Consider the following 27,181-nt stretch of genomic DNA (forward strand, 5'->3'; position numbering starts at 1 on the left):
ATGCTAGTTATTTGGATTTTACTAGTCAGTAACATTAAAATTTGTGTGCTACTTACAGATAGCACAAACTCTCCCTGAACGGTTTTAATAAAATATCTTGGATTTGTACATCTTGCTTGCTGGAAGTGACTTTATACATATTACATCAAGTTGAACAGTGGCGTCACGGTCTTTGAAGCACTGAGTGAAGTATCCTTGTACTGCTATACAAAAATCTCACAATTTATACATTTTGTACCCTTTGTGACCTATCCATTTTGCAGTCATCTTTAAATCTATTCACAAATGTAACATTAAAGGGAAATATTTCAGGTCCAGCATGGCACTATACAAAGTTATTAACTTTTTGTTCAGAGTCTGAACCAAGCTTTTGTTTCAGTTCCTTTGTTGAGCCCTAATCTTATTATTCTTTTTCCTGACATGCTTGACCAGAGAATGTAAAAGAAAAAACTGGAAAAGCTTTTACTTTGATGCCATTTCTTTCAAGCTGCCAAAGTAAAGCAAGCTGCTTCAGCTGTAAGGAAAAGTTCTACCCAGTAATCCCAGGCCTAGAGACCTCAACAAGAATGATTCAGGATCCTGGAGTTTGATTTCTGCTGCTGCCATAATGAGTTATGAAACCATGCAACAGAAAGCTGATCTAACTGCTATACTGTAACAGATTTTCCACTAGGGAAATGGAATGTGGAAAATATACAGTGGAACATCATCAAGAAAATGAGTTACAAGCATGCCCAGCTTACTTTACTGCACAGCTAAAGGAAACACAAGATCAAATCTCCTTTGGAAGAAGTAGGATTAAACCTATGTTTTCCCTTGGATTAATTTTATAACTCATGGCTGAGATCAGAAAGGTCTCTTCCTGCATTAGTTTTGTAAATCGAAAACTGAATTCAGTCAAAATCATCTAGTGAATTTGAGTTTACGTATCAAAACAAAAAATGTCACTGTAATTCCCTTGAAGATTCAACCATTTAGTCCAGCTAGGGCATCACTGATTTATGCAAAGAGAACATGTATAGTCTGGCAACTGAGGTATAATCCTTTGGGTTAAACAAAGACAGAAGTACTGCATTGCTGAATCTTACAGAATAATGGATTCCAAAATGAGTTGAAATTATAACTGTAAATATTTTTTGGTAAATTACTTAGAAATATACATGCTGAAGTAAAAAAATAAAAAAGAAAAAATAAAAAAAGAATTACTGGTGTCATATGATTTTTCTATCAAAGAAAAATACAATTTACAAAAGGAGTTCAGGTTTCCTTTACCTGTAAATCAGCTCTGAGTGCTGCATACAGGCCTTGTGCAATAACCGTAGTTCCTCACATTCAGCATCTTGTTGCTCTGCCACTGGAGCACACATCCATTTTTTGTCCTGGTAGTCAGTTCGGTATTTTTCTTGTGAATCTCCAAGTAGGAAAAGCAGTGTATGAGGAAAGCTTAAAAAATCATGCATCTGAACGAATAGCCACACTAGCACAGCGAATCCAGTTCAGATGTGTCTAGATCCTTCTCCGTGAGTTCGCTCAAACGGACATCTACTTCAGTACAAACTTCTGGCTTTGTGGAGCCTAGCTCCTCTAAAGCTAACATTTCTAACATGTAGAGGATAACATAGGCTAAACACATATTTAAGTTATGTGATTAGGAACTATTTCGCGTGCTATTAGCAGTCTGATGCTCACATTTTATGACTGCTTTTTGTGTCTTGCAATATTAAATTTACATTCTCTCCTGGAGTAATTTTAGGGTATTGCCCCAAATGGGTCTCTGGAAAAAGGCTGGGTAGCTAGGAAAGTGCTATGTGAGACAAATCATCCCCAGCATAACTAACAGTTTTGATATGAGAGATGAATTGGGTCCTATGTCTCCTTACTGTAGGAATACTTTCTCTTGAGCCAAAGTAACAGCTGCAGTGTTCTTGTGACTTGAAAAAAAAAAAAAGAAAAAGCATGCATTGTTGGCAGAAGGAGTACACATGCCTTTATCTTCAGAGGACAGTGATTCTTCTTTTTCTGAATGATTTGTGGGGGGGTCACTTGTGAATCTCAGGTTAGAGGGCTTTTTCTTATGCACTCCACACTTGTCTGCCCTGGGAAGCTGAAATTTCTCCCTGATAAAACAGGTGCACTGTGCTGACAGAGCTCCAAGGCGGGGTGAAGTGCAGAGCGGGATCCCTGCCCCTGGGTTAGCACAGAGCAGCCTGTCAGCTCCTGCCTGGGACACTGAGACCCAGAACTTCCATGGCAGTTGTACCACACTGGGTGCAATTCCTTGTAGCTGGCACACGCTTCTTCACTTTCCCTTCCAGAAGGTGAGTAAAGACATTGAAGTGCCTATATTCACCTGTGATACAGAGAAATTATTTGAATCAATTTTAAGTTTCTTTAACTAGTAGCTATGAGTGTCTGGCATACATTTAATTGTTTGCAATGAGTACATTATGCCAGTAGTTAGATTTCCATTGTCTCCAATTGCTGTAAAGGCAATACCACAAAATTCTGCCAGTCACAAATAATGCAGGATACAATAAAAACTATGGGAAGCAAGTTCCATTTATATGGCAGGGTATGCCATATCTCTCAGTCTCTATGTAAGCTGGCATTTCACAGATGAAACTTGGCAAAAGACTTCATATTAAGTAACATAAGAGTTATGAACTTCCAGTTGCATTTGGTTTGAGAAAAAATGCAGACATCAACCTTAGACTAAGTCACCAGTTTTACAAAGCGTATATCAAACTGTAGGAGCAATCCTCTCATCTTTTTAAGAGCATCTGTACCAACCTAAGAATGAACCAGGTTATTACATCAAACTGTGGAAACTATTTAGAATGCTGTTCTAAACCACTACAGATTTATAATGGATTCCATAGGCTTTCACTGATTTCACTTCCTTCAAATTCTGTGCATTCACAGGCTCATCTGCAGGGTCACTGTGAACAGCTAGCTCACAGCAATGCTCTCCTAGGCTGCCCAGGCAGTGGCTACACTGGTGGAAGGGACAGTCCTTCCAACAAGGGAGAATAGGACACAGCCAGGATTTCTTCCAGCTCACCTCACATCCCAGCATCCCTGCTGCCCTCACACCTTCATCCATCTTTATGCACAGCTCTATGGCTTACAGAACTTGGCATCTTGCTCCCAAGACCGGAGACCTACTGTTGGGATCCTAAGGCTGTTTAGCCTCTATTCTACTTATGCTGGGGATGATATTTCACTGTGACCTCTATGTTGTCATAGGGTACCACAATCAGATGTCTTTGCATACCCTTGGAGCTGCAGGGTTGGCATCCCTCTGGGAAGGAAGCTGAGGATCAGGATCAATGGCATGGAGTGTACTCAAGAAGGAGAAAAAAAAAGGGTAGAGGACAGGCTGAGCTATGCGTCCAATCACAGTGTAAATGTAACATCTCAGGATAAACATTAGTCAAGGTGATGCATAGGAACTGACTGAGCAGGTCTGTACAGCTGGTTTCATCTCCTAACAAGAAGTAAATAGAGAACCTGAGGGATTGATTTAAATTGTACTCCACAAGAAAAAATGTTGAGATACGAGGGTGTAAAGTATGTACTTCATATACACTCCACATAAAATTTTTTAATCAATCTTATTTTTGATAGCAACTTTTCTACTTAAATGTGGCCTTTGCCTTGCTAAAGGCTTTTACACTGCTATCTTCTTCCACTTTGTGACTTCCAGTCAAACAAAAGACCAATTTAATAAAATGGAGGCAAGGACAAGCGCAATGATTTAATAGCTAATCTGTGGTAGACTGTATTGGAGCTAAAGAATAAATTCATTAACTACTAAATGTGCGTTTTTACACATCCCACGCTTTTGTCTGGTAAGCCTTATCTACTGCAGTGTGCTAAGTGTGCATTACAAATATTTGACTAATCATGACATAATTGCAGTTCAGTTTGCCCATGCAGTCCCGCTGCAGCCCTGAGGAAAGCGAGGGGTCTCAACGAGCACAAAATATCCTTGTATTTCATTCATTTGCAAAGTAATTGGCACAACACACTTCATTCCAAACATAGCGGCTGAAAGAGATAAGTGAAAAGAATCAACAGTGTAAATAGATGGATTTATTTCACTAATGTAGGAGGCATTTTAAAGGCAACTGTTCAACAGCAAGCTTTAATGTCAGTGCAGATTTAATTAAGTCAGACCACACTGCATTTCTCAGGACTGTATTTGCAGATGTAAACCAGCACAGTCCCACAGCCTTAGCTGGAGCTTCACCCATCTATAACTTCAAGCCTTGATAGAACTTGTCAAATATTTCAGTTGATTATTCTTCCTTCCTCTTCAATTTCCTTCCTTAGTAGCTTTTCTCCTGATTTTTTTCTCTTTATATCTGTGTTCTTTTAGTAGGTCTAATGATACTGATTTTCCTCTCCATTTGGTCTCTAAAGCTTTCTCCAAGATCCTTTCTGATTTGTTTAAGAGAACCACAGAATAATCTAGCCAGGGAAGATGCCTCTGAAGATCACCTAGCCCAAGCTTGAAAGTTAATTTCCAAGACAGCCTATGCTGCTGTGCTCCAACACATCAGTTCTTTTTCTTTTATGGACAGCATATCTAATGGAGCTATCACCAATTATTCTAAAACCAATGCTACTTTTTCATCTCACTCTTTAATTATATATTTTTGCAATTGTTCCTTAAAAAAGCTTCCATAATTCTCCAGCTTTATTTCATCCTCATGCCTGTCTCCATCATTATACCTCTTAGTGTCATAGCAAACATACTATTTTTATGCATTCTGGATTTTCTGATGGAATTATGTTTCTTCTTAATAAAAATATGCCCCTTCCTTGGATATACAGGGTTATATTTACTCATCACAAGACTCAAACTGATTCCATATGGACAGAGGTCAGGTTGAATGACCGCAGCTTATGGCCCAAAGCCATGCAGGTAACATGAATACTACACAAGTGGCTAAAAAACACTATTTTTCTCCTTTTCTCTGCGCAGCTAATCTGCATTGCAACTGCAAATCAAGCTTTTGCATAATATCTGTAGAGCTTTCTCTTTTTGTTAAATATAGTGTTCAGTGGTTTCTGAAAGAGTTTATACAGAAAGGGTTTAAATTTGAATGCCAGACATGGTCTAAATCATTGGGCATCAGCAAAATGTGACGGCAGAACCTGGCCACTTTTCAAAAATTACTTTAGGGATAGGAAAGGGGTGATCCTTCTGGATTTCCTGGAACCTGGACAAACCATCAACTCTGCAGTGTATCAACTGTGTAACCATCAACTCTGACCACTGTAAAAACTTGAAGACTTTTGGAAATGCAATCAGGAAACTTTCTGGAGTTTGTATGATCAAATCTACTTTAAGAAGGGAAACTGCTAATAAATCTTTAATTAAAATACTCAACACATCAAATGCTTTGGTTATTTAGCTGTTAATAAATAATACCATTATTTACACAGTATATAACAGAGTATCATGAGCGTATAATTAGCACAGATGGGCTGCACTCAGCTGAAGAGCTTTAAAGGGGTTTGGCAGGCATTGGTCTGTGCACGCTCTGTATGAGGAGGGCATGGGGCACCCTGGGGGATGCATTCTGAGCAGTCCTTCACAGTAGATTTCTAGAAGTCTTGAAGTGGGGTGTGAGACTGCTCTGCCCCCGGAGCTTCACAAATCGCAGTCCGTGGGTGTCAGACTCTGCTTTGCATGGAGGTCGCCTTTTCTAGGGCTGTGCCTGCGGGCCCCACGGTACAGCTGACCTGAGATCAGCAGGGTGCCTGTGGGCAAAGCGGAAGGCGAAGGGACGGTCCCTAGCTTTACGGAGCCCTTCTTGGGGTGAATTTGGAACAGCCGAGCTTCACGGCTCTCCTTAAAAACTAGCGCTCGTTTCGGGAGTCCGTTTCCCTCCCCCTAACGACACCGTTCTCGGGCTCCCGGCCGCTTCCGCCAGGGGACGCGGAGTGCCAGGCGGCCACCGGCTCGGAGCACCCCCAGCCGCGGGGCGCCGGGCGCGGGCGCGGGCGGGCGCTGCGGGTGGAGGAGGCGCCGCGGGTGGAGGAGGCGCCGCGCTCCGCCATTGGGCAGCGCCTGCCCCGGGGGCGGGCCGGGCCCGGGGCCCGCTTTGAAGTGCAGGTCCAGGGATGGTCACCGCCTGAAGGCGGGTTGGCATCCTCCTCGTCTCCTCGCCGGCGGCTGCGGCAGGGGCGAGGGAGGCGGAGGGAAGGAGGAAGGGCCGCCCTCGCCCACCTCGGCGGCGGAGCGGAGCTGGGAGTGGATGCGAGGGGCCGGGAGGAGAAGGGCTGCGGGCGCGGGGCGGCTTCCCGCCTCGTGAGGGGAGCGCGGCGGCGGCGGCGAGGGGGGACGCGGGCGGCATGGGGGAGCCGAGCGGCGCGGGGGCGGCCCAGGCGGTTCGCGGCCGCTGAGGCGGCGGCCCGGGAGTGCTGCGGGCGCGGAGCGAGCCATGCGGGGGGCGAAGTTACTGGCGGCTGTGCTGTGCCCCCTCGCGCTGCTCGTCGCCAGGTCGTGGGCGCTCCGCCTCCACCCGGGACAAGGTAAGCGAGCGGCAACAAAGGCGGCCGGCGGCCCGTGGGGCTGCGGAGGGGCCGGCGGGGGAAGGGGGGGAACCGGGCGGGGCGGCGGCGGGGGGCTTTCCGCGGAGAGAGCGGTGCGGCTCTGCGTGGGGAGCGCCGCCCCAGCGCCTCTGCGCTGCCCAGCGAGGCTGAGTGCCGCGCTCTCCGTTGCAGAGACCTTAGTGAAGCAGCTGTCCTCCTATGAAATCATCACACCTGTCCGGGTGAATGAGTTCGGAGAAGTTTTTCCTCACGCGCGTCACTTCAGCAGGAGGAAAAGGAGCTCGGAGCCCGCCGCTCTCCGCACGCACTACCGGCTCAGCGCGTACGGGCAGCTCTTCCAGCTCAACCTAAGCGCCGACGCGGGCTTCATCGCCGCTCAGTTCGCTGCGGTGCACGTCGGAGCCCCTCGGCAGCCTCCCTCACCCGACCTGCGGCACTGCTTCTACCGCGGGCACGTCAACGCGCAGCAGGCGCACGTGGCCGTCCTCAGCGTCTGCGGCGGCCTGGTAAGTGCGTGCGCTCCCCGGCCCCATTCATCTCCTTCCTGAAAGGCACGCAGTGAGACGCAGGGCTCGGAAGCTCTAGGGAGGCTTTCCAAGAGGTTGGTCATGCAGTGTCTTGGCACTGCCTGCTTGCAGTTGTGACGGGATATACAGACGCTGCTTTCAAAGAGTCTTTCGCTGGCCGATGGTGGCATTGCTTGATGTAACGCTGCGAGTTTCAAGAGCTGCATCAACTGGTAGTTACAAGGGAGAAAACAAAATATGCTTGGGGAGCTGTTGTTTGGTAAAAATGATGCCGCCAGTTGGCATCAGACAGGTGTTTGCAGCTAGATGGCTGTTATTTACGTATAAGGTTAGAATAATGTTTCTTGAGATGATGAGAGAAGACTGAGTGTTGAAGCTGAGTGTTTTCAGCTGTTCTGTAGAGGTGTCACATTCTTGGCTGTGCACAGTCATCTTTCTGTTGAAGTGAATGGGAAGTTTCCTACTGGCTTATCTGGGAGTGTGACTATAAAATGCTTCCGCACACAATTTAATTGAACAAATAAATCAAAACTGTGTGAAATAGATTCTGTACCTCTACTTTAATAGTGTTTATGTCTTTCCAGGGGTATAATGAAGAAATAGTACCACACCACTGTATGTCAGAGCAGTTGTACTGTGTTGCTGCATTCCATAGTTCCTTGTCTAAAAACAAGATGAGATATCTGGCACTTTGCTGTATCACTACTTATGAAATGCTTAAGAGCTCTGGGAGGCCTGGTCTAGTGGCTGGCAACTCTGCACATAACAGGGGGGTTGAAACTAGATGATCACTGTGGTTCTTTTCAACCCAGGGAAGTTTATGTTTCTGTGAAAGCTGCAGTTACAGCCATACCGATCACTGAAATTTGAGTGCTTTAAAATAGCTAGACGTCAATATGGGATGCTGTAAGTCTTCTTTAAATTCAAGTCAGGGTTGTGTGATGCTTCTTATTGCCACTGTATAGACATACAGGACTTCTGGGAACTGAAACAATCCAGTGACAGCGTTTTCTTATCTCTTCATAGTAGTATATAGAAGATACAATGGAATTGGGTGGAAGGATGTTGGAGAGTGTGATGTGTGTTGACAGAAGGTTATGCAAGAGATGGAACAGCATCAGAAAGAAATGATACTTCAGAGGGACGCTTGTACTGTCTAGTGCTTACTGTTGGATTTGTGCTTATATGCCACCTTTTCTTTGAGTTGAGGCCTTCGGACTTGAGAGCAGGTCTGCAGAAATTGCTGAAGAAGACAACAAAGCCTCAATTCTATATGCAGCACAACTTTGCCTTCTTGCTTTACCAACAGATCTTATTGGTTCTGGTTTGCTTTATACAAAACCCAATTTGAATCTACACTAAAGCCCTTAGTTTGTTGCATACCTGGGGCACAGAAGGAGTTGATAAGAGGAGTCCTCGTAAGTAATTGCAAATGTTTTTCATGTGCAAGTTCATTCATATAGCATGACACTGAGAATGGTCCTGTAGTCTACACAAGATAAATACAAGAAGCTTAATGGATGAGATAGTATTTTCTTTTAGCTACTTATTGCCTGTTTTAATTATCTTCTTGCAAGTAGTCAATTTTCATTACTTGAAGGGAAATTACTTACCTGAAAAATGTGTACCTACTGTACTTCAAAGCTGTCCCAACAGCTGTTATTTGGTGGTTCTCAAACTATCAGTGCAATACTTCCTTTAATAATTAAAATGTCGTACTTTTCTTTTTCTATACTTCATTTGAACATTACAATTTATACTATGCATTATTCCCCTCAGAAGCCATTGAACAGCAGTAAGTTGAACCCTTACATCTTATAGATGAGCCTTGTGAACTTCCACTGAAGTTTCTGGCTGTACTTCATGGCCTCCGTCACTTCCTGGCTGTCAGGAATCTCTGGTCTGGGCTTCTACCAAATGCCTTTCTTTCCCAGAGTTTCCCCAGACCTTCTCTTGTTGTTATTCCACCACCTTTTGCCAGGCAGGCGTAGCCTTGGGGAGCGTAGATGTCACAGTCTGTGGCACCCCAGCATTATGGCCACCTTATCCTTGTTAATGAACCTGGTGATGTTTGGCAAAGAGGAAGCAGAGCTCTGCATGGGTGGTTGGCCCTCCGTGTGACATGGTTAGCTGCCACGGAAGGGCTGTGAGGGGATAAGGAGACTGTCACAACCAGCTGATGTATGTAAATTCCAACCTGGTTTGCTGCCTTCAGCCTGCTGTTCTTCCTCATTCTTTTGTATTCATGCTCCTTGTGTGACTGCTAGTAGAGAGCACTTCTTTGGAGGAGAATGGTTTTAAAAGGAAGGAGATAGAGGTTCTTTTTGTAGTATCTTGTCTTCCCTAAACATGTTCTGCACTTTCCCAGTGCAGCTGTTCTCACGTTGAAAGACTAGGAAAGTTAGTAGATCAGGGGTTTTAAAATGTGTTTGCCTTGTGCATTCAACAAATGTACATGTGAAAGTAAGCTAGATTTCTCTTCCATTGACAATACCATGCTTTGTGGATAAATGTAGAGATAAGTGATTTAAGGATTGCTGCTGAGGTAAGATGCTGCTTCTTGTGAGTGAGTAGAAATTAGACTATGGTGACTTGGCAGCACTGTATTCTGTTTAAGTAAAATCTGTTCTCTCTAGGTCTGTTTTTTCCCGTGCGAAACATGAGTTTTGTGTGTGGAAATTTAAAATACAAGGGATTGGTTAAAATTATTAGATAGAATTCTATCTTCCAAATTTGCATGTGTAAGGCAATAGCTGTAGAGCAGTTCTTTAAAAGCAAGAAATGGATGAAGAATGTGAACTTATAGGAAAATTAAGGGTGATGTTCTAAAAGTTGCTCTTAAGATGTGCCTGAGAGTGATCTGAAGTTGCACCATGTACTTTCTTTGACATTATCCTGTAGCCTCCTTTCCCCAAGCTCTGCATCACCTATGCTGGCAGCTTTACTGCTGCTTCCCAGGTTACTTCTTTTCTTGACTGCACTGTCAAGCTGAGTGTGTTGTTGTTTTTCTTTTTTTTTTTTTTCCCCAAGCTCTTTTCACCTTCAGTTAAGCCTTTTTCTGAGTGTGCCAAGAGCATGTGCAACCCAGAGTACCCATGGAGCTTTGCTTAATGGCCTCTGACACCCTGTGTGCAGTTTTGTTGTGTTATGTTTCAGTGTGCCCTGGGTTCAGGGATGCAAATGGCAAATGGAGGTTAGAAGGTCAGTCGGGAGCCTGTAGTAATTGCAAGGAGGGAGCCTGTAATTAGGGAAGTTTTGGAGGCTGTCAAAGGCAGAAGGTCATTTGTAGTGATGGCCAGGGTGCCTTGTTGAATGTCTGATTGCATACATGCATTTCTTACATCTTTAGAGTGGTTTTTTTTTTTTTTTTTTTTTTAAATCTTGCACTTGATTTCACTCTATTTTCCTAAGATCTAAATCTCTCTTTACTTTTACTGCATTGGTCCATTTTAGCTTCATACTAATGTGGGAAACAAGATCTGCTGAGAAAGCCCACATGAATCCAGTGACAAAAGTGACCTCTCAAACATTATCTTGACAGCAAAATCATAGGTGAAAGCAATTTAACTTTCAAGAAAGTATAGGTTACAACTTCACTGACAAATGTGATCAAATGCCAATTTTGTATTGTATCTGACTGTGAGATAGTACTATTTGTAACTGTGTAGGTGTTTCAAAAGTAGCGTATCCTACATTATTTCCATGAAAGCTGTGATAGATACAAAGAGGACAATACCAGTATTTGATAGTGTTTTGCAGCTGAGAAATTGTACTTTTTTTTTTTTTTCACTTTTTTTTTTTTCCCAGCATAATCACCACCATTAGCAGGTTTGTGTGGATGAGCTGGTAGGGATGCTCTTCATGTTGTCACGTGACAGTTCTGCATGGCCATCCAGAATGTACCTTATGTTGCTGCTGCTGAAATGAACCACCCACTGTGGTCACATCCACTGCTTGGCTTCTATAATGGTTCAGCAAGCGTTAATGAGCATCAGTGGATGCCATTTTTTTTTCTGTGAAGGAGAATTAACTAACACACCTTTTACTTTATATGAACTTCTCTGCCAGGTGCTGTTCTGTCAGACTGCCCTTCTGCTGCTGTCTGTCACATGACAACAAAATGTAATGGAATGTTCATGGGAAGGTTCAGCCTCTACTACACTTCATTGTGTTAGCCCATGACATCAAAGGCAGATGGTGGTGTGGCTGTAGGAGGCATTACTTGTGGAGCAACCTACAGAAGTGTCTAATCAAGATGTAATTTCTTGTGGAGTTCTATTGCAGGTAACAGATTTGTTGCCTTGATAGTTCTGCTCCACCATTTTATTTATTTTTTTTGTACTACATACTACTAGTAACTTCATTTAGTTAAGCTACAGTGGTTTTCCAAAGAAAACTTCAATACTTGTAACTGGAAGATATGTTTACCTTAATATAACATACAGGTGCAGCTTCCAAGAAGTTATTTTCTAAATTTAAATGTTAGATTAGCTTTCAATATTCAGATAACTGAAGTCTATGAGCATCTGTAAGCCACATAATAGTTCTTAAAGATATTTTTTTTTTCTTCATAAACAAGGGAAAAGTCATACTAAAATGTCAAGATGATCAATTCTTGTTTGGGCATACATAGTCTTATTCATGTTGACAGGCTGACCTGACACTTGCACTTAATAGTCTTGGTTTTATTACTCATAGAGAGTTCAAGGTGGATCTCTAGCCCTGAATACCTGCAATATAACAGTAAAAAAAGTCACTACTACTGTTATTGGCTTTGGCATTTATTTTGTCACAGTACAAAATGGTTTCGGGTATAAGGACTGACTGAGTAAAAGATAAATTGTTTCATAAGAAACTAAATAGAATAAAAACAATTCAGAAGTAGAGTGAACTTATATGTAGAAATACTGGTATTCAGTTGCTTTGTTTGTGGCTTTTTTCCTCTGTGTTCCCATTTGATTATTTTTTTGCTATTGACTTCAATTAATTTGCATTTTCTTGTCTTACTTTGGTTTGCGTTCTTATCTTTGCCTAAGGTGTGTTGTCAGAAGCAGGATCAGTTTTTAAGTATTTTCATTTGTGACGTGCAGTCTCTTTGAACAGGAGACTGTTTTGATGACTGCAGCTGCCTGAAGTCTTCCTGGTCTTGCCTGTTGACCTCAGAGTGGATGGTGCAGACTTTTTAACTTACGTTATCTTGTCTTTGCACTGTTTTCCTGCATGTGGGCATTAGAAATCTTCCATACATCTAAGGGTAGACAATAATAGCATATGGACCTGTATTGCTGACTCAGCTTCTGCCTACACATCTTGGCAAAATAACTGCTGACTGCACAAGTCATTTAAAAAATGACTGCTTAAGTTTCCAACTAAGAAAACGCCAAAAAATCCTTAAAACACTCTTTTCTTCCTCAAGCTGTTTGCATCTCTATTTCCAGAGATGCTGTGCTTCTACATATGAATCAGAACAGAGGAAGTACAGACAGAATTAAAGCATTAGGTGAACTGAGCAACAGCCCAGCTGGGACGCTGTGTAAACCTGCATTTTAAAGCTAAAGTAATGCTACCACCTTCTGTGGTGGTCAGCAGTTGGCTGTCATAGATTCCAGCAGATTGTGAGTTCTTGGGTATAGATGGGCTTTCCTGTGAGATGTCAGATCAGCAATAGCTTCAGTTCTCGTTGTTCTGTCTTCATTTTGTGTAGAAGATGTAAGATTGTGGCAGGTAAGTTAGGTGGTATGAGAAGAGGTCATTTTCTGGACATAACCAGATTGACAAAAGTATTCAAAGCGTGCACTGCAATTGACTAAAATGAGGTGAAATTCTCACTGTACCTTACATGTGCTAACTGCTGGAGTGATAACTGCCTCATAAGGGTAGAAGGGCCTCTTTGGAGTTATTTGGCTCTCTAGGAGAGTAAAAAGTGTTTCTGTGTTTTTTTAAAAGCTGGACAGCTCTTCCTAAATGAGGTAATTGGAAATGTGAGCTTTTCTTGTTCATTGGGACAGACAAGATTGTGGTGGAGTTTCCTTTAAGACGAAGTGTTTGGAGGATCCTTTGGGTTTGCATTTTAGGGGAGTATTGAGCTTGATGAAGTATTTATGAGTATTTTTTTAGATAAATACAATCATATGTACTTATGCTTCATTTCCCAGTTCCTCTGGGCATTGTGAAATAGCTACCTTTCCACAATCTCAATGCAATATTTCTATGGCAAAAGTTGACAGGTATGTTTAAACTTGATTTGTCCAACTAGTTCACTGTAAGTTTTAGGGATAAATGGGCCATCTCATTCCCTTCCATTTTCCTTCCACTCCAATGAATCTTGTTAATTGCTATGACCCCTGCAGGCTCTTCTACCTGCTTTTTCTGTACGTCTTTCAGATAGGTATATAGCAAAGAACTGGAGAGCATATTAAAATAACTGGCCTGTTACTACACATTTTACTTATAAGCTTTCAGGAATGCCTTCTTTTATTTGGCTTCAGCCAGGTCTTTTGCTGCCTGCAGTAGAGTTACAATGAGACTCCCAGGATACCTAAGTCTGAATTTTCCACTTCCCATGTGAATAGTCTTTCCCCTCTGCCATTAAATGGAATATAAACAGTTTTTTTGTGTTCCTGGGTGAAAGCATGATAGTATTCAACCAGGACCTACACTTCTATCTACCCAGGACGCTTCTGACAGAACTGATAATGCACCTGCCCACTCTCAGAAGTGTGATTTAGTCTGCCAGAGATATGATTGCTATCTGCTAATGAAATCCTAGTGTCACAAAATTGGGAGGCAAATATGAAGTTAGAGCATGCAGTTTGACTTAAAGTTAGGTATTTTTTCATGTGTGCTTTTTTTTCATTTTACACTCAGTCTTTAAGAACCTGATTGGAAGAAATAATACATTTCACTTCCAAAAAGGTATTCCACTGCATAACTCTTTAATTAGCTGGATTATTTATTCTGTTGTTTAGCTTATTTATTAGTTTTTTCTTTCTTGTATTATCTCAGTTTAATGAGTAAGCTACAACTGTCTTGTTGTATTTCTCTAGTTGAATTATCTTCTGGTAGAAGTGTCTTCTGCAGATATTGGCAGTGTACCTTTATCAGACAACCCCTAATGCTTTTTTTCTTCCTGGAGCTAATTAGGCTGTATCTCTTACTACTTTCATTAGAAAACATTGTAACCCTGGAGCAGGCAGGGAAGAGTGAAGGGTTTACTCGCATGACTGAGAAGAGCTTTGAATTAACGTGATATGGGAAAGAGGGAGAGTAATACAAGAGGAGGGTATTTTGTAACTTAGTTTGAATGAGAAAGTGTCCTTGCTGTAAACTCTTTGCAGGTTCTTGAGTTGGAGTTAGAACCATGCTGTAAGGGCTTGAAAAACCTTCATAGGAGCAGAAGTTACCTGGGAGGGAGTCTGCCAGTTTAAAGTCATGTTTTCAAGACAGTCATCCTAGCATTTTTCTGAAGTTGTTCTAGTTTTGCTGTTGGACATATTAATTCCATGTTTCCAAAAGTTGTTTTATGTCCCTTATGTTTTCCATATGTTCTTCGAAGTTGCCATTATACACAAGGATGTAATTTGTATGTGCATACAATACATACTTTAACCATAAATTGTGCAATACTTATTTCTACTCTTGGAATAGAGCAAATGCATTGATGAAGACTGCAGGTTTTAAGCCACTTCAAGCTGGTGAGGCATATCATATAAAGTCAGTAGCCATTCTGATCCATTCAGTATTGAGTATAAAGTGTCTGACTCATCCAGAAGATTTTAAACCCAAGAAATAAATTACTGTTTTCATGTGAGTTTTCTCATAAATTTCCTCAAGTTCTGTGTTTATGTATAGCTCTGTGTAGTGTTCCCTCTTTCTTACTTTCTTTGAACCACTTATTTATAATGCACAGCAGGGTCTTCTTGATTTTAAGTTCTATTTCTACTGAAGAGACCTTTTAAATATACTTCTATCTCTATCTGAGAACAGAAGTAAAATGCTTATGGCAGATTTCTTGGTACATGGTTTGAGAAGCATCTGTAAATAAGTAAATTCAGTTTGCTTCTGATTTGACAACAGCAACCTGCTGTTACTTCTAGGTTACTTTGTCAACCTACCTCTGTACTTCCAAGTTATTTGCTTTTGGTAGTATAGTACCATTATTTATTTATTTTTTTTTTAAATTTGGATCTTAAAGTCCTTTTCTTTGTGTGCCTAACTCATAGGAATGACTCCGTTTTTATTTACTGTCTGACACCGGATGAAATATGACTTTTCATGAATGAAGCACTGCAAACCAGGCAGAACAGTGTAGCTGGTGATTGAATTTTGTAGACCTGTGTTAGGAAAATGAGGAGATAGCACACAGTTAATGAAAATAAAGCTTTAGTGTAAGGATTGGTGGTGGTAGTTTCAAAATTGGCTTCACTTAGCTTTTTTTGGCTGACTTGCCTTTTGAGATGCTGAATTCCACTTGTTAATCTGATGGCAACCACATATGGGTATTGCAGTCTCCAAATGCGTGGATTTTTTTAGTATTGCATTTCAAATTTATTTTACTGATGTGGAGTAGTTCTTAATGTTAGCTTGGATTTTAAATTGCAGGTATAATATACCACTTGTTAAAGCACTGTGTTGTTTTTTTCCCGTTGTGCAATATATTCTTTTCACATACAATATAAAGACTTATCAACTTGGATAGGAGATGTGCAGTGAATTTCATCATAGACTGCAGGTGGAATATATACCTAACCAGTCAGTGACAGTAGTAATTAGTTGTTTATCTATACGTTATCAGGAGAGAATTAAAGGAAGGATAAAAGGTTGTGTTACAGATTTTGATCAGCCAAATGCACGTAACCAAACAGACAGTTGATCCTGATAGACTGCAAGAATCAATTGCCCAGGGCATGAACAAGTGATAGGGAACCTAGTGCAATTTTTGTAGTGCCTAAAAAGGTGGAACCTCCTGTACCTTGGATTTTAATCTTCTGGTTTAAAACATATTAGGATAATTCTGAAAGCAGTAATTCTGAAGTGTGGTTCAGAACTCTTGCTTTCCAGCTGTCTTTCCTACCTTTCTGCCTTGTAAGCTTATATATAATGTATCTTTTGTTATGTGTAAACAAAAGAGAATGTGTTCTGCTTCCTGGTGATTTTTCTTTTTTTTTTTTTTTTTTTTTTTGTGAACTACAGATAAACATGGTTACTGCTACTTCTCAGTGTCTTCTTTTAAAAGAGGGAGCATTGCCTGTTTCATAGTTCTGTTTCCCCAGCTAATCTTTACCATTTCATCTGAAAAATAACATTCTTTGGTAGGAAGTGTAGATCTTAGCTGGAGAGTGGAATTTGTGTATGTAAGCTTAATTGCTGGTGCTGAAATGAACTGTGGGAGTACATAGATAGAGGAAAAGGAAAGCAGGATTACTTCTTGTGGACTATCAGCAATACTAGATTCACTTAGGTCAGTCATGGTGCATCGTGGTAGCTGTTCACTGTATAGGTCAATGCATGCCTGAATACGTTTTTGAATTCTTAGGTAGTTTACCACTGGTAGCTCTTGAGTACAAGATAAGGAATCTGAGTAGTGGGATCCTCAGAGTTATGAAACTCACTCAAAAACATGAATTAGTGACTTTTGTACTCTGAAATGATAGGGAAATAAACTCTTGTTCTTTTTTTTTTTTCTAGTGGAAGTTTGCTATTCTAGAAAATGAGTTTGAAAAATGAAAACTTTACTCACTAGTTGTATATAACTAGCTGTTATTCTCATAGTTGACATTTGTCATAGCTGAAATAATTTTTTAATAAAATCTTAAAGGCTGTTAACTGGACAAGTTGCTGAAGAAACTGGTGTAGAATATCTGCTCTAGCTCTGGATAGTAGGGAAGAACTAAAAGTTACTTGCAGGAATAAAGCAGCAGTAAAGTGTTTTTTGTTTTTTGGTTTTGGTGTTTTTTTTTTTTTTTCCATTAAATCTGAAATAACATTTTAAATGTCTCTTATCTAAAATAGGGTTTAGGGTATGCCAGCAGGAAAGAATCTATCAGCTTGTAAGTGTTCACATGGCAGCCACACTTGTCCTTTTTTGGTAGTTTGAACCTTAGCATCAGTCCTTACTGCAGGCTAATGCTGCTGCTAATATGTGGACTAATCAGAGTTCTAGAAGAAAAAGGCTGTATAAGTTATGTGAAGGACAGAAGGCAACAACTCAGTCTAGAATTCAGACAGCAGCTAAACCTTGACTTTTTTGATGGCTTCTACTCTCTATGCAGTTTCCTCAGCAGTCCTGCTTGGTTATACCTTGATTCTTTTTACTTCAGTGACCTTGGTTTTACTAAGTCTGTATAAAGATTACATACAATATATTGTTAGTGTTCCTTGATTGTACTGTTAATATATCCTCCTTACTTATGAGTAAGGTAGTCTCTATTACGATATTCCTCTCTGGGGATCAAGACTCTAAAAGAAACTCTTTTGCTTTCCAGCTTCTACTTATGTCTCATGCAAATTTACTTTCATTAATCTGAAAATATTATCTTAATAGTTCATATCATGAAAGTTATAAAAATTAATTTTAGCAAAGAATAAAGCAATTACTTCTCTTACTTTCAGATGGGCACCTTTAAAGCACATGATGGTGAATATTTTTTAGAACCTCTGATGAAAACGGATGGAGGTGAACATGAAGATGAGCATAACAAACCACATCTTATATACAGGCATGAAGAAATTAATAGAAAGTATCAGAAATCCCATAAACCTTGTGAAGTTTCAGGTATAGTCACTTTCATTTTCAATGCAATTTTTTAAGTGTTAGTTCTCATATTTATTAAAAAAAAAAAAAAGGCAACTTGCCATTTTAAGACATATTTTTCTCCAGATTGTTTCACTAGACCTCTATGTTTTTCTCTCACATAAGTTTGGCAAGCATTACTTCTTTTCCTGCCACTGGGTAAATTTAAATATAGGAGGAAATAGGCATGTAATGGTATATCCTTGTGTTTCAGGAACTTCTCTCTTGATTTGTTTTTACACCATACATATGTTGTTTTGTATCTAAACACTTAAAGGATAGATCCCTGGGAATTGCTGTTGCTTACAGTCACAAAAGTTAATATGTTATTGCAAACTTAAAGAATAATTTGAGATGTATGTCTTCCTTAAGAATGAAAGTATATAACATTACCCATTAATGTAAATGTTTTTCCTTTTGGATATTTTAATAACATATTCATACTACAAAATACATATTTATAAAAAAAAAAAAGCAAGTGGGGTAATTTAAATGTGTATTTTAGGATGTGTCACACCTGAATGGTTGTACTTTCATAGTGTCATAGTATGTAAGTTAACTGCTGAGTACTATAATTTTAGAGTGGGAACATATGCGGAGAATGGGAACCTGGAAGTAAAACAAAAACCTTCATTCCTCACAAGAAATTGAGTAGGAAGCATCATGTCTTAAACTAATGTGTTTTTTTTAGTAGAGTGGAAAACTTCAGAGCTAGTTTTCATGGTTGTGAATGCAATTTCGTAGTCAGAAAGTGTTTTGCTGATAGAAAGTCACCTGGAGCTTCTATCAAATTATAAAGGCTACACAGAAGAGCAGGATTAGGAAGAACTGATAAGATGTTTAGAATTTGTCTATGAACAGAGATGTGATCTACTTAATGTTGCCAGTTTCAGTGTAGAAGCTCAAGCCTATATGAGCAATGATCTTAACCTTTGCTGTTACAGTAGTGCCATGTTGAAAGTATTTTTATTGTCTAAAACGTTTTCAAGTCCAGTGAGAATAAATGCTTTTATTTTAGTAGAAGTGTACAGGCTTCATTTATTGGGCTTCAGAGAAAATACTGGAGGTAGAGACTCAAAGAAGGAGAATGCAGGTTAAATTTTGTTCAGTTTGGCATATAGAAACATCCTGTCTAATTCCATTCTACATCTTACATGAGACTGGAATCTGCCTTTATGCATTTTGAATCTATTTGCATTTCAGAAGTGCTTACACAACATTGGGAGCATCTGAAGAGAATAAAATACCGAATTTTACCTGAAGGAGTATCTGGCCAGTTGTTTGAAAACGCAAACTGCAGAAGTAGCATTGTTTTGGTAGCATAATATTGTGATCTAGGATTTTTCCAAAATTATACTTTGTACACAGAATGTAGAAAAACCTGCTTTTTTTTTGTAGATACATAAAGCTACAGTTATGATTGTCTTCCATTGAATGAGCTCCAGTTAAAGACTTTTTTCTTCCTAAAGCTCTGTATTTTTGAAAGGTGGTGCTACCTATTCATAATTGCCACTTAAGAGTAAAGAGCAAAGCTTTGAATAACAGGAAGCTGATTTTAGAGCCAATTTATTAGTTTTAAATGATAGATATGTACTGAACCAAAGCAGAGCTCTTTTAGCTGAGTTGAGTATTGTACAATATGCCAGTATTGACATATTGTAGAATAGTACCAGTATTAGCAACTACTGCAAGAAAAGCATGGAGAGAATAGTCAATTTCCCTGTTTCATGTGTTGTATCAGCTACAGAAGACTGAGCCAGGGATTACTGTCCAATTACTATTGGGGCTTGTGGGCATTGCAAAGGAATTCATGAAGGAAGAAGTATTAGTGTAGTATTTTTGTCCTAAATAAGATATTTCTCTATTTCATTGCTAGCCTTGTTGAGTTAGTCATGTTTTTTTTCTTAAAGGGGAAAAGACTTGTGATCATGAGAGTTGGTTCTTCCATTTAGTGCATTTTGACAAGTGTATATGGAAAGGCTTTCCATGTGGAAGTAGTATTTCTAAGCTAAACATTTTATGCTTGATCAGGATGTGACTTGCAATGACAACAGTGATCCATCTCATCTAACTCTAGATATTTTACATCTGTGTTAGTCATCCTTCTCCTCTTTTTATATTTGGAGGAGAGAAAGGATTGCTGGCTCTGGTTCATGTGACTTATTTTAGGTATGCCTTTTAGGGTAACATGATTTACTACATGGAAATGTCTGTTTCACTGCAATGACTATAAAGAGAAGCTGAATGATTAGACATTTTAATGTAGATGATTTCCATGACCTGTTTAAAAAAATCATGAAAATCATTGTATATGTCTAACTTTAAATCCCTCATCTGTTTTGTTGTTCAGAATTGTTTCCTACTTATTCATTGATACAATATTGAAATGTTAAATCTTTTGTCTTGACTTGTTCTACCTTTCCAGCATTTCCTAATGCTCTTCCCAATCTCTGGTATCTGTACATCTAGTTGTTTTTTGGTTTTTTTTCCACACTGTGAATGAAATGCTGCTACACCTTTGAAGTCTCCTTCAGCTCACCTTCTTAGTTTGAAATTGGATCACAGTGATTATTTCTAAAGTTGTCTAGCTAATTTTTCCTCACTTTTTTTTTTTTAAATCTTTCTGTCAGGGAAGGACATCTGATACATTTCATACTCATAAATCCTGTTTCCTTAATAGAAGAAAATTAGAGGAGTTTGACATAATAATAGCTATATGTTGGCTATTGCTCATCCTCTTGTTGTTTTTGTGCTCATAAACAAAATGAGTTTTATTTAGTGTAGTACTGAAGTTGTCTTGTCTAGTCTGCAGATTGGTCTTCAGCTCTTATCTTAAGTATGGGTTCTGGTTCCTATTTTTTCCAATGTTCTGAAGTTTCAGACTCCTGTGACGTAATAAAGATGAGTGTGGTTCTGCTTCAGCTGGTTTTGTTGTATTGAGTCAGTCAGTCTGAAAACATCAAATATTTATAGGTACTCACTAGCATGGTCTTCTGTGTCAGCCCTTACTTTTTTCTATTCACCGTTATAGATAATAGTTCTTTTTGAGTTGCTATTCTTGTATTTTGTGACTGTCTCGGGTGACTACTCAGCAAACTTCAAGGTGTTTGTCTCTACTGTCATTTGGATTTAACGTTGCGTCTTGACTTTAATGGGGACAGCTGACATCTCAGAAGTAGATTAAAGCTTAATGAGGAGGGCTCTTCCACTAGAAGATGAAATATGTAATATTTAAATCCTTTCAAAAGAAGAATGACACCGGAGTCAGGATCTCATAAGTTGTTTGAAGAACGTAGTTGCTAAGGATTGGCAGCTATACTCTGGCAGCTGCTGCTTAAAAGGAAATCTAGCTTCCAGAAAGATAATAGGGACTGAATCTGAATGGATGAATACCACATTAGGCACTTAAGTTCCAGGGAATAGATAAGAAGTATACCTGAATTCTCTCTAAGTGTTTTCATGTGGGCATTGCTGAAGTGACTGACTGATCGAGGCATGAGTTTTCTTCAGATGTCACAAGCCCCTGAAGGTAGCAAATTGGGAAGTGCTGAATATTGAGATGTCTCCAAGCTGTATCTTTTAGACTCTGATTCTATGCCACAAATATTAATAGAGCTGTCGAGAAAGTTACTTATATTTATATAGTTTTTTTCATATATAAATGATGTCAGTTCAGGACTGGAGTCTAATCTTTATAGTTTGCTGTTGTTGGTTTTGTTGATGTTAAAGGGCTGTGTTTGAATATGGCTATTTCAATTAACTATTTTCCATTCTTTCATTGCTTAAGCTCTAGTGCTTATTTCATTCCAGCCTTCCTGTTTGGATTATTCTGCATTCTAGGAGCTATATAATACTGCTGTCTCTTCTTAACTAATTTTTGATATTGAATCCATATATGAAAAAAGCTGTATGATAGTGTTCAGGACATCTAATTTATGTTCCTTCTGTGTGCATTATATTTTTATTCTTTTACCTGTTCTCCTGGAAATAAGTTCATAATTATAATTTTGTCTACTTTGGACAGAGTTGCATGTCTATTTTTAAATTTAGAAACTGAATTCTGTGTTAATTTTTTTTATATTACAGAAAAGGAGGTGAAGAAAAGCACTTTACTACATCCAAATGTCAGCAGCTTAAATGAGGAGAGAAACATTTTATGGAAGTCTCCAAGTTTAGAGTCTGCTTTTAAAAATCTGACTATGGAGGATGCTGGCAAAAATCCACATTCCCGGAAAAAACGTTTTCTTTCTTATCCAAGATATGTTGAAGTGATGGTTACAGCTGACACCAAAATGGTTCGTCATCATGGACAGAATTTACAGCACTATGTATTAACACTGATGTCAATAGTAAGTAAAACTTAATAAGTACTAGCAATTTCAGGGTTTATTTTCCTGTTTTCTCCATGTTTTCTCTTATGCAAATTCTGTCTTCTGCTTTCTCTGAATTCTGTATTAAAATAGATTTCATAAACAACAAAAAACAAGTAGGGCCAAAACTTCAGATTCTGCCTCTTCGGTTAAACGTAAATGAGGTGTGTAGTTTAGAATGCTTGACCAATTTTCTGATTTGCTGTTACATTAAAAGAATGGTCAAGCTCCAGTGAATTAAGAGTGACTAATTGAAGCAGACAGAGGTTAAAAGGTATCGTGAAAAAATGCTTGATTATGGCAGTCCTAGTTTTTTCAACTAACTTCAGATTGATATGGGTCAGATTTTGAATTGACATTATTTGTTTCAAGTAAGAATTTAGCACAGCTCAACTAAAAGTCACCTCATATCACATGGCAGCTTAGTATAAGCTCAGTAAAACCAAAAGATTTACTGTGACATCTATTTAACTGTTTTTTTTACTAAAAGGTGTGTTAAAATATTCTGTGTAATTACTTCTAGATCTTGTATTCTCTTGTCTGTCAAAAAAGTTAAATTTCAGTGAACTGCATTTTGTTTGGACTTGCGAAGAAGTCACACTTTTGGTCTCCATGGGAATACCTGGTTTAAGTAAGAATTAATCACTTGACCATCATCTTGTAGATGAGCTGAGTAGCTCTATAGTTTCCCCTAGGCACAATTAATTGGTACTAGGTACTTCTGTGAAGCGAATTAAGAGGTGATAGACATTGAACTAGCTGTCAACTGACACTGGACTAGCTGAACTAGTCCCAGCTGCAGCCTCACAAAAATGTGTGGGCCTCGTGTAGACCATGTGTTACACCTGCTAGTTGTATGTTGATGTCTATCTAATATGTTGTCTGAAATGACATACATACTGATAGGTAGGTGTCTGAACTGAGTTCAGTGCATTGTCACAACTATCTATCCAGCTGTCAGCAGTAGAGGTGCTGTCACCTCCTATACAATGTAGGCATCTAAGTTTAGAAGTTTTAATGTCACACTGATTTCAAGCAGGAAAGCTGTATCCTTTTTGAAGTGTTAGGAGGAGGGGCACGGGAAGTTTTTTAGGATGAAAAAGTTACTTTTTTTTCCTTCCTTTTGTGCACATTACAACGAGATTAGTTACAGCAGTGCCATACTAAGGCTGCTTTTATCCTGTGCAGTCGTGTTGTATCTCTGTGTCCTACAAAGAAAAAAATGTATTTCCAGGGTATGGTTAAGATCTATGTCATACTTAAATAAAACTTCCCTTTTTTTGTGGAATTTTTTATGATGCCAGAACTATCACTGCACAAAAGCAGAGTTGGACAGAATTTTGTTGAATTTCATTATATGACATGTATGCCAAATCTCATAATTTCTAATAATTTTGTAGTCTTCTGAATTTTTATACTGGTAGTGATGTGAACCTCTAAATTAATGCCTGACCACAATAAAATAAAATCACTATTGGAAGATTTTTTTTTTTTTTAACAAGCTGTTTGGGAATAATTTAGAAATAATTTATTCTGAAGATATCACTTAGATCTTTTTAATAGAGCTGTACTAGAAAACAAAGTAGTCAAAGCATTATTTAAAAACAGACTATTTTTCTACAAAACCCTGCAGTGAGATGAAATAGTATTTTGTGTGTAATTTTCATGAACTGCTATTGTGATTATGGCTCATTATTGGTCTAAAATTTTTAACTAAAAGGAAACACTAGTTTCTGCCTCTGTAGGAGTCATACATTCGACCACTATTCCTTATAATATTTGGTTTTCTATGTCTTAAGTAGTTAGTTTCTACTTGCTGAACTGCTGCTAATGAGTCTATGGAACTCTTTTTATGATTAACATTAAACAAATCTGTATTGAATGAGAAAGACCAGCTATTTGCTAAAATACCTTGACTTCCTGCTTGCAGTACCAGTCTATATTGTAGAACTTGGGCTTAGGTTAGTTGTTGCTGGCTTTGAGGTAATCGAAAACAAGAAAAAGGCTACACCATTAATGTGAGTTTAATGTGGTATTCAGGAAGATGTACAGCATCTGGCAGCAGTTACTCCATGTGTACTTCTACTTGTTTGTTTCAAGATTACCTTTAGGAACCAGGTTTTTAAAAACTTTGTCTAGACATGTGTGGCTTATATAAAATGTGGAACTTAATAAAAATATGAAATTAGATCCTAATTCTGAATTTTTTTTTTCTTCACAGTCCAGTTAATTTTACCACTAAGAACATGAATCCCAGCTTAGTGTCATAAAATTGTAGAACTGTTTGAATTGGAATGGAATTGTAAAGGGGAAGTCCAACTTCCCTACCTTGAACAGGAACACCCACAGCTAGATCAGGTTGCTCAAAGCCTCATCCAGCCTGACCTTGAGTTTCTCCAAGGATGTGGCATCTACCTCATCTCTGGGCAACCTCTTCCAGTGCATCACAACCCCTACTTAAAAAAAAAAAAAAAAAAAACAAACCAGAAACAAAAACAAAACAACAACAACAAAGTTTTGCTTATCCAACCTAATCTCTCATCTTGCTTCAAACTGTTTCCCCTTGTCTTGTCACAACAGATCTTATTAAAGAGTCTGTCCTTTCTTATAGCTCCCCTTTAGACACTGAAAGGCTGCTGTTATGTCTGCATGGGGCCTTCTCTTCTCCAGGCTGAACAGCATTAACTTTTTCAGCTGTCTTCCTAGGGGAAGTGTTTATCTCCTCTACTTCTTTAGGAATTTCAAATGAGATCATAGAAAGACAGAAAGAGTTGTAAAGGACCTCTGGAAGTCTTAATTCCTTACATATGTTTGTGTTACTTTGTGTTTACTAGCTCTGTCTGACAGATTAATATACCATCCTCATTCTCTTCCTTCTCTTGTCTCAGAGTATTAGTGCTTCAGTAAGCTAGTAATAAATGTAGAGAATAAATGACTACCACTCTTGGATATGTAATCAGTATCAGAATTCATCAGTATGCAGGTGGATTTTTCTTGACCCCATAGCCTATTAATGTTTGAAATGCAACTCTTAGTCTTCTTTTGTTACCAACAAAGGGAAGAAATGAAACTACTACATTCTATTCTTTCTATCATTGAACAGTTAGTTTAAGATTTAATAATCAAAGCTGGTAGTCGTCTGTTCAAGCAGCTTCTGCTGTTACATGAAATTGCCAGGTTGATGGCATTTTGAATGTATCAAGCATTATTCTACTTATTCCAGAACTTCTAAGGATATCCAGTTTTGGCTTGGGTTTTAAACAAAACTAAAGTTTAAGCATATAAATCTCATTAAATTTTAATAGAGTGTAGGTATTTAGCACCCAAAAGAACCCTTGAAATCTTGATCCTTGTTTGCTTTCTCTTCATATTTTAGTATTAACAAAACCAGCAAAGTAAACTTCCTACTATAGGATACTTATTTATGGATGGAAAACGAGAACTGAAATGTGCTGCTGAATATTTTTAGAGTTTGAAGTGTCTTGTCACTCATCCAATTTGACCTGTAAAGGCTTAACTCAGTGTGCATGTAATCCCACTGAACCAAAGCTAGGAATGCATTTTCTCATTTCTTTTAGACTGCATAAATCTTTGCAAGATGAGTGTTCATAATATTTATTCCATCTTGGAGATGTTTGTTATTGTTGACTGAAATATATATTTAAAAGTTGAAAGATGCTTTTTGCCATAGAAAGTCTTAAGACTTTGTGTTTCAATACAAAGGTTTTGATAAACAGTGGCATTATTCAATGTGAAAAGATGAATAAAACAATCTGTGACCACTCCCCACATTCTTCTTTGTTCTTCTAAATGTTGTATCAACCTAAAGTAGATGCTGTCTTAATAAGTTTAGTAGCTGGAGGACTCTGTCCTAGGCTTGTTAGATTATAACAGTTCAGAGCCCCAGCTGTAAATCTAGATCTTAGAAAGCAAGCAAAGCAAGCAAAAATTCATAAAAGCACTGGAGTTTACTATGAAAATGCCAAGAACCATTTCATTTTTGTGATGTACTTTGTGCACTAATCTGATTTTCTAATGTACTGTTTATATATCATTTCTGTAGACTTCTTTGTCTATTGTTAGTTTGCTTGCTGCAAGACCTTTGTAATCTTGACACGTCAAGAAAACTTGACATGTAAAACCACCTGCAGTACAACTCAGTTGACCTGCTAAAAGGGGGAATTGGCTGCTTGCCTGCTCATGTGTGTGCCAGATCTGGGGTATGGGAGGAGAGTGGCCATGTGTTCAAAGAAGGGATTGAGACTGGATCACTTTAGAGCACTTAAATTGTCACTGTACTGTAGAATCATAAAAATCTTACTATTCAGTAGTAAAGCAGTATGATCTTAATATCACCCGGTTCTAACACTATTTTATGTTGATCAAGACTCATTCTTAATGTGCTTTGTACATCTCTGTGCTGAGAGACTTTATTTTTCCCCTGTTTTGTTCTTTGGTCTGTTCAGATGTAGGAGGTTATAAAAATCTTGAAAAATCATTGTCATTTTTAATAGCATTTTATACCTTCCATAATTCACTGAGACATAAAACAGAAAGCAATGAATGAGAGCTCTTACCAAGAATACTAAACTTACATTTCTGAACTCAAGATCTTGTGTTGAATTTTTTCCCTGTTTACTGCTTGATGTCTACCAATCATGTATCTTGCTTTCTTTTCTCTCAGATCAGTGTATGTGAATATAAATTAAGAAGTACTGAATGTTAGTGTAATACTAAGTGAAAACTAGAGAGCTGGCGCAAAGCCATTTGTTTCTTCCTTAGGCTCATTCCCCTGTTTTTTCTTTTGTATATATAAAACCACATGATTGTATTTTCTATAAGATGTTGTTAAAAGGAGGGTGGCTATTACATTATTAAACAAAGAACAAACAAAAACCAAAACAAACAAAAAAAACCCTAGAAAG

The 27,181-nt window shown here is 38.8% G+C and overlaps 1 protein-coding gene across 5 annotated transcripts in view; it reads left to right on the top strand.

Moving 5' to 3' along the window:
* The first annotated feature begins 6,357 nt into the window (after positions 1-6,357).
* ADAMTS20 (ADAM metallopeptidase with thrombospondin type 1 motif 20) overlaps positions 6,358-27,181 on the top strand; it is an 84,620-nt gene continuing 63,796 nt past the window's right edge. For 4 of the 5 annotated variants that reach the window (XM_052668622.1, XM_052668625.1, XM_052668623.1 and 1 more), the window contains exons 1-4: positions 6,361-6,546; positions 6,739-7,073; positions 17,706-17,868; positions 21,973-22,235. In XM_052668622.1, coding sequence (XP_052524582.1) covers positions 6,456-6,546; positions 6,739-7,073; positions 17,706-17,868; positions 21,973-22,235 — 852 coding nt within the window. In that variant the 5' untranslated portion in view covers positions 6,361-6,455. Of the gene's footprint in view, positions 6,547-6,738; positions 7,074-17,705; positions 17,869-21,972; positions 22,236-27,181 lie in introns of all 5 variants that reach the window. The other variant, XR_008202758.1, reaches the window with a different exon arrangement.

This window comes from Tympanuchus pallidicinctus, unplaced genomic scaffold (assembly GCF_026119805.1).
Source record: "Tympanuchus pallidicinctus isolate F22 unplaced genomic scaffold, pur_lepc_1.0 scaffold8, whole genome shotgun sequence".
Taxonomy (NCBI): domain Eukaryota; kingdom Metazoa; phylum Chordata; class Aves; order Galliformes; family Phasianidae; genus Tympanuchus; species Tympanuchus pallidicinctus.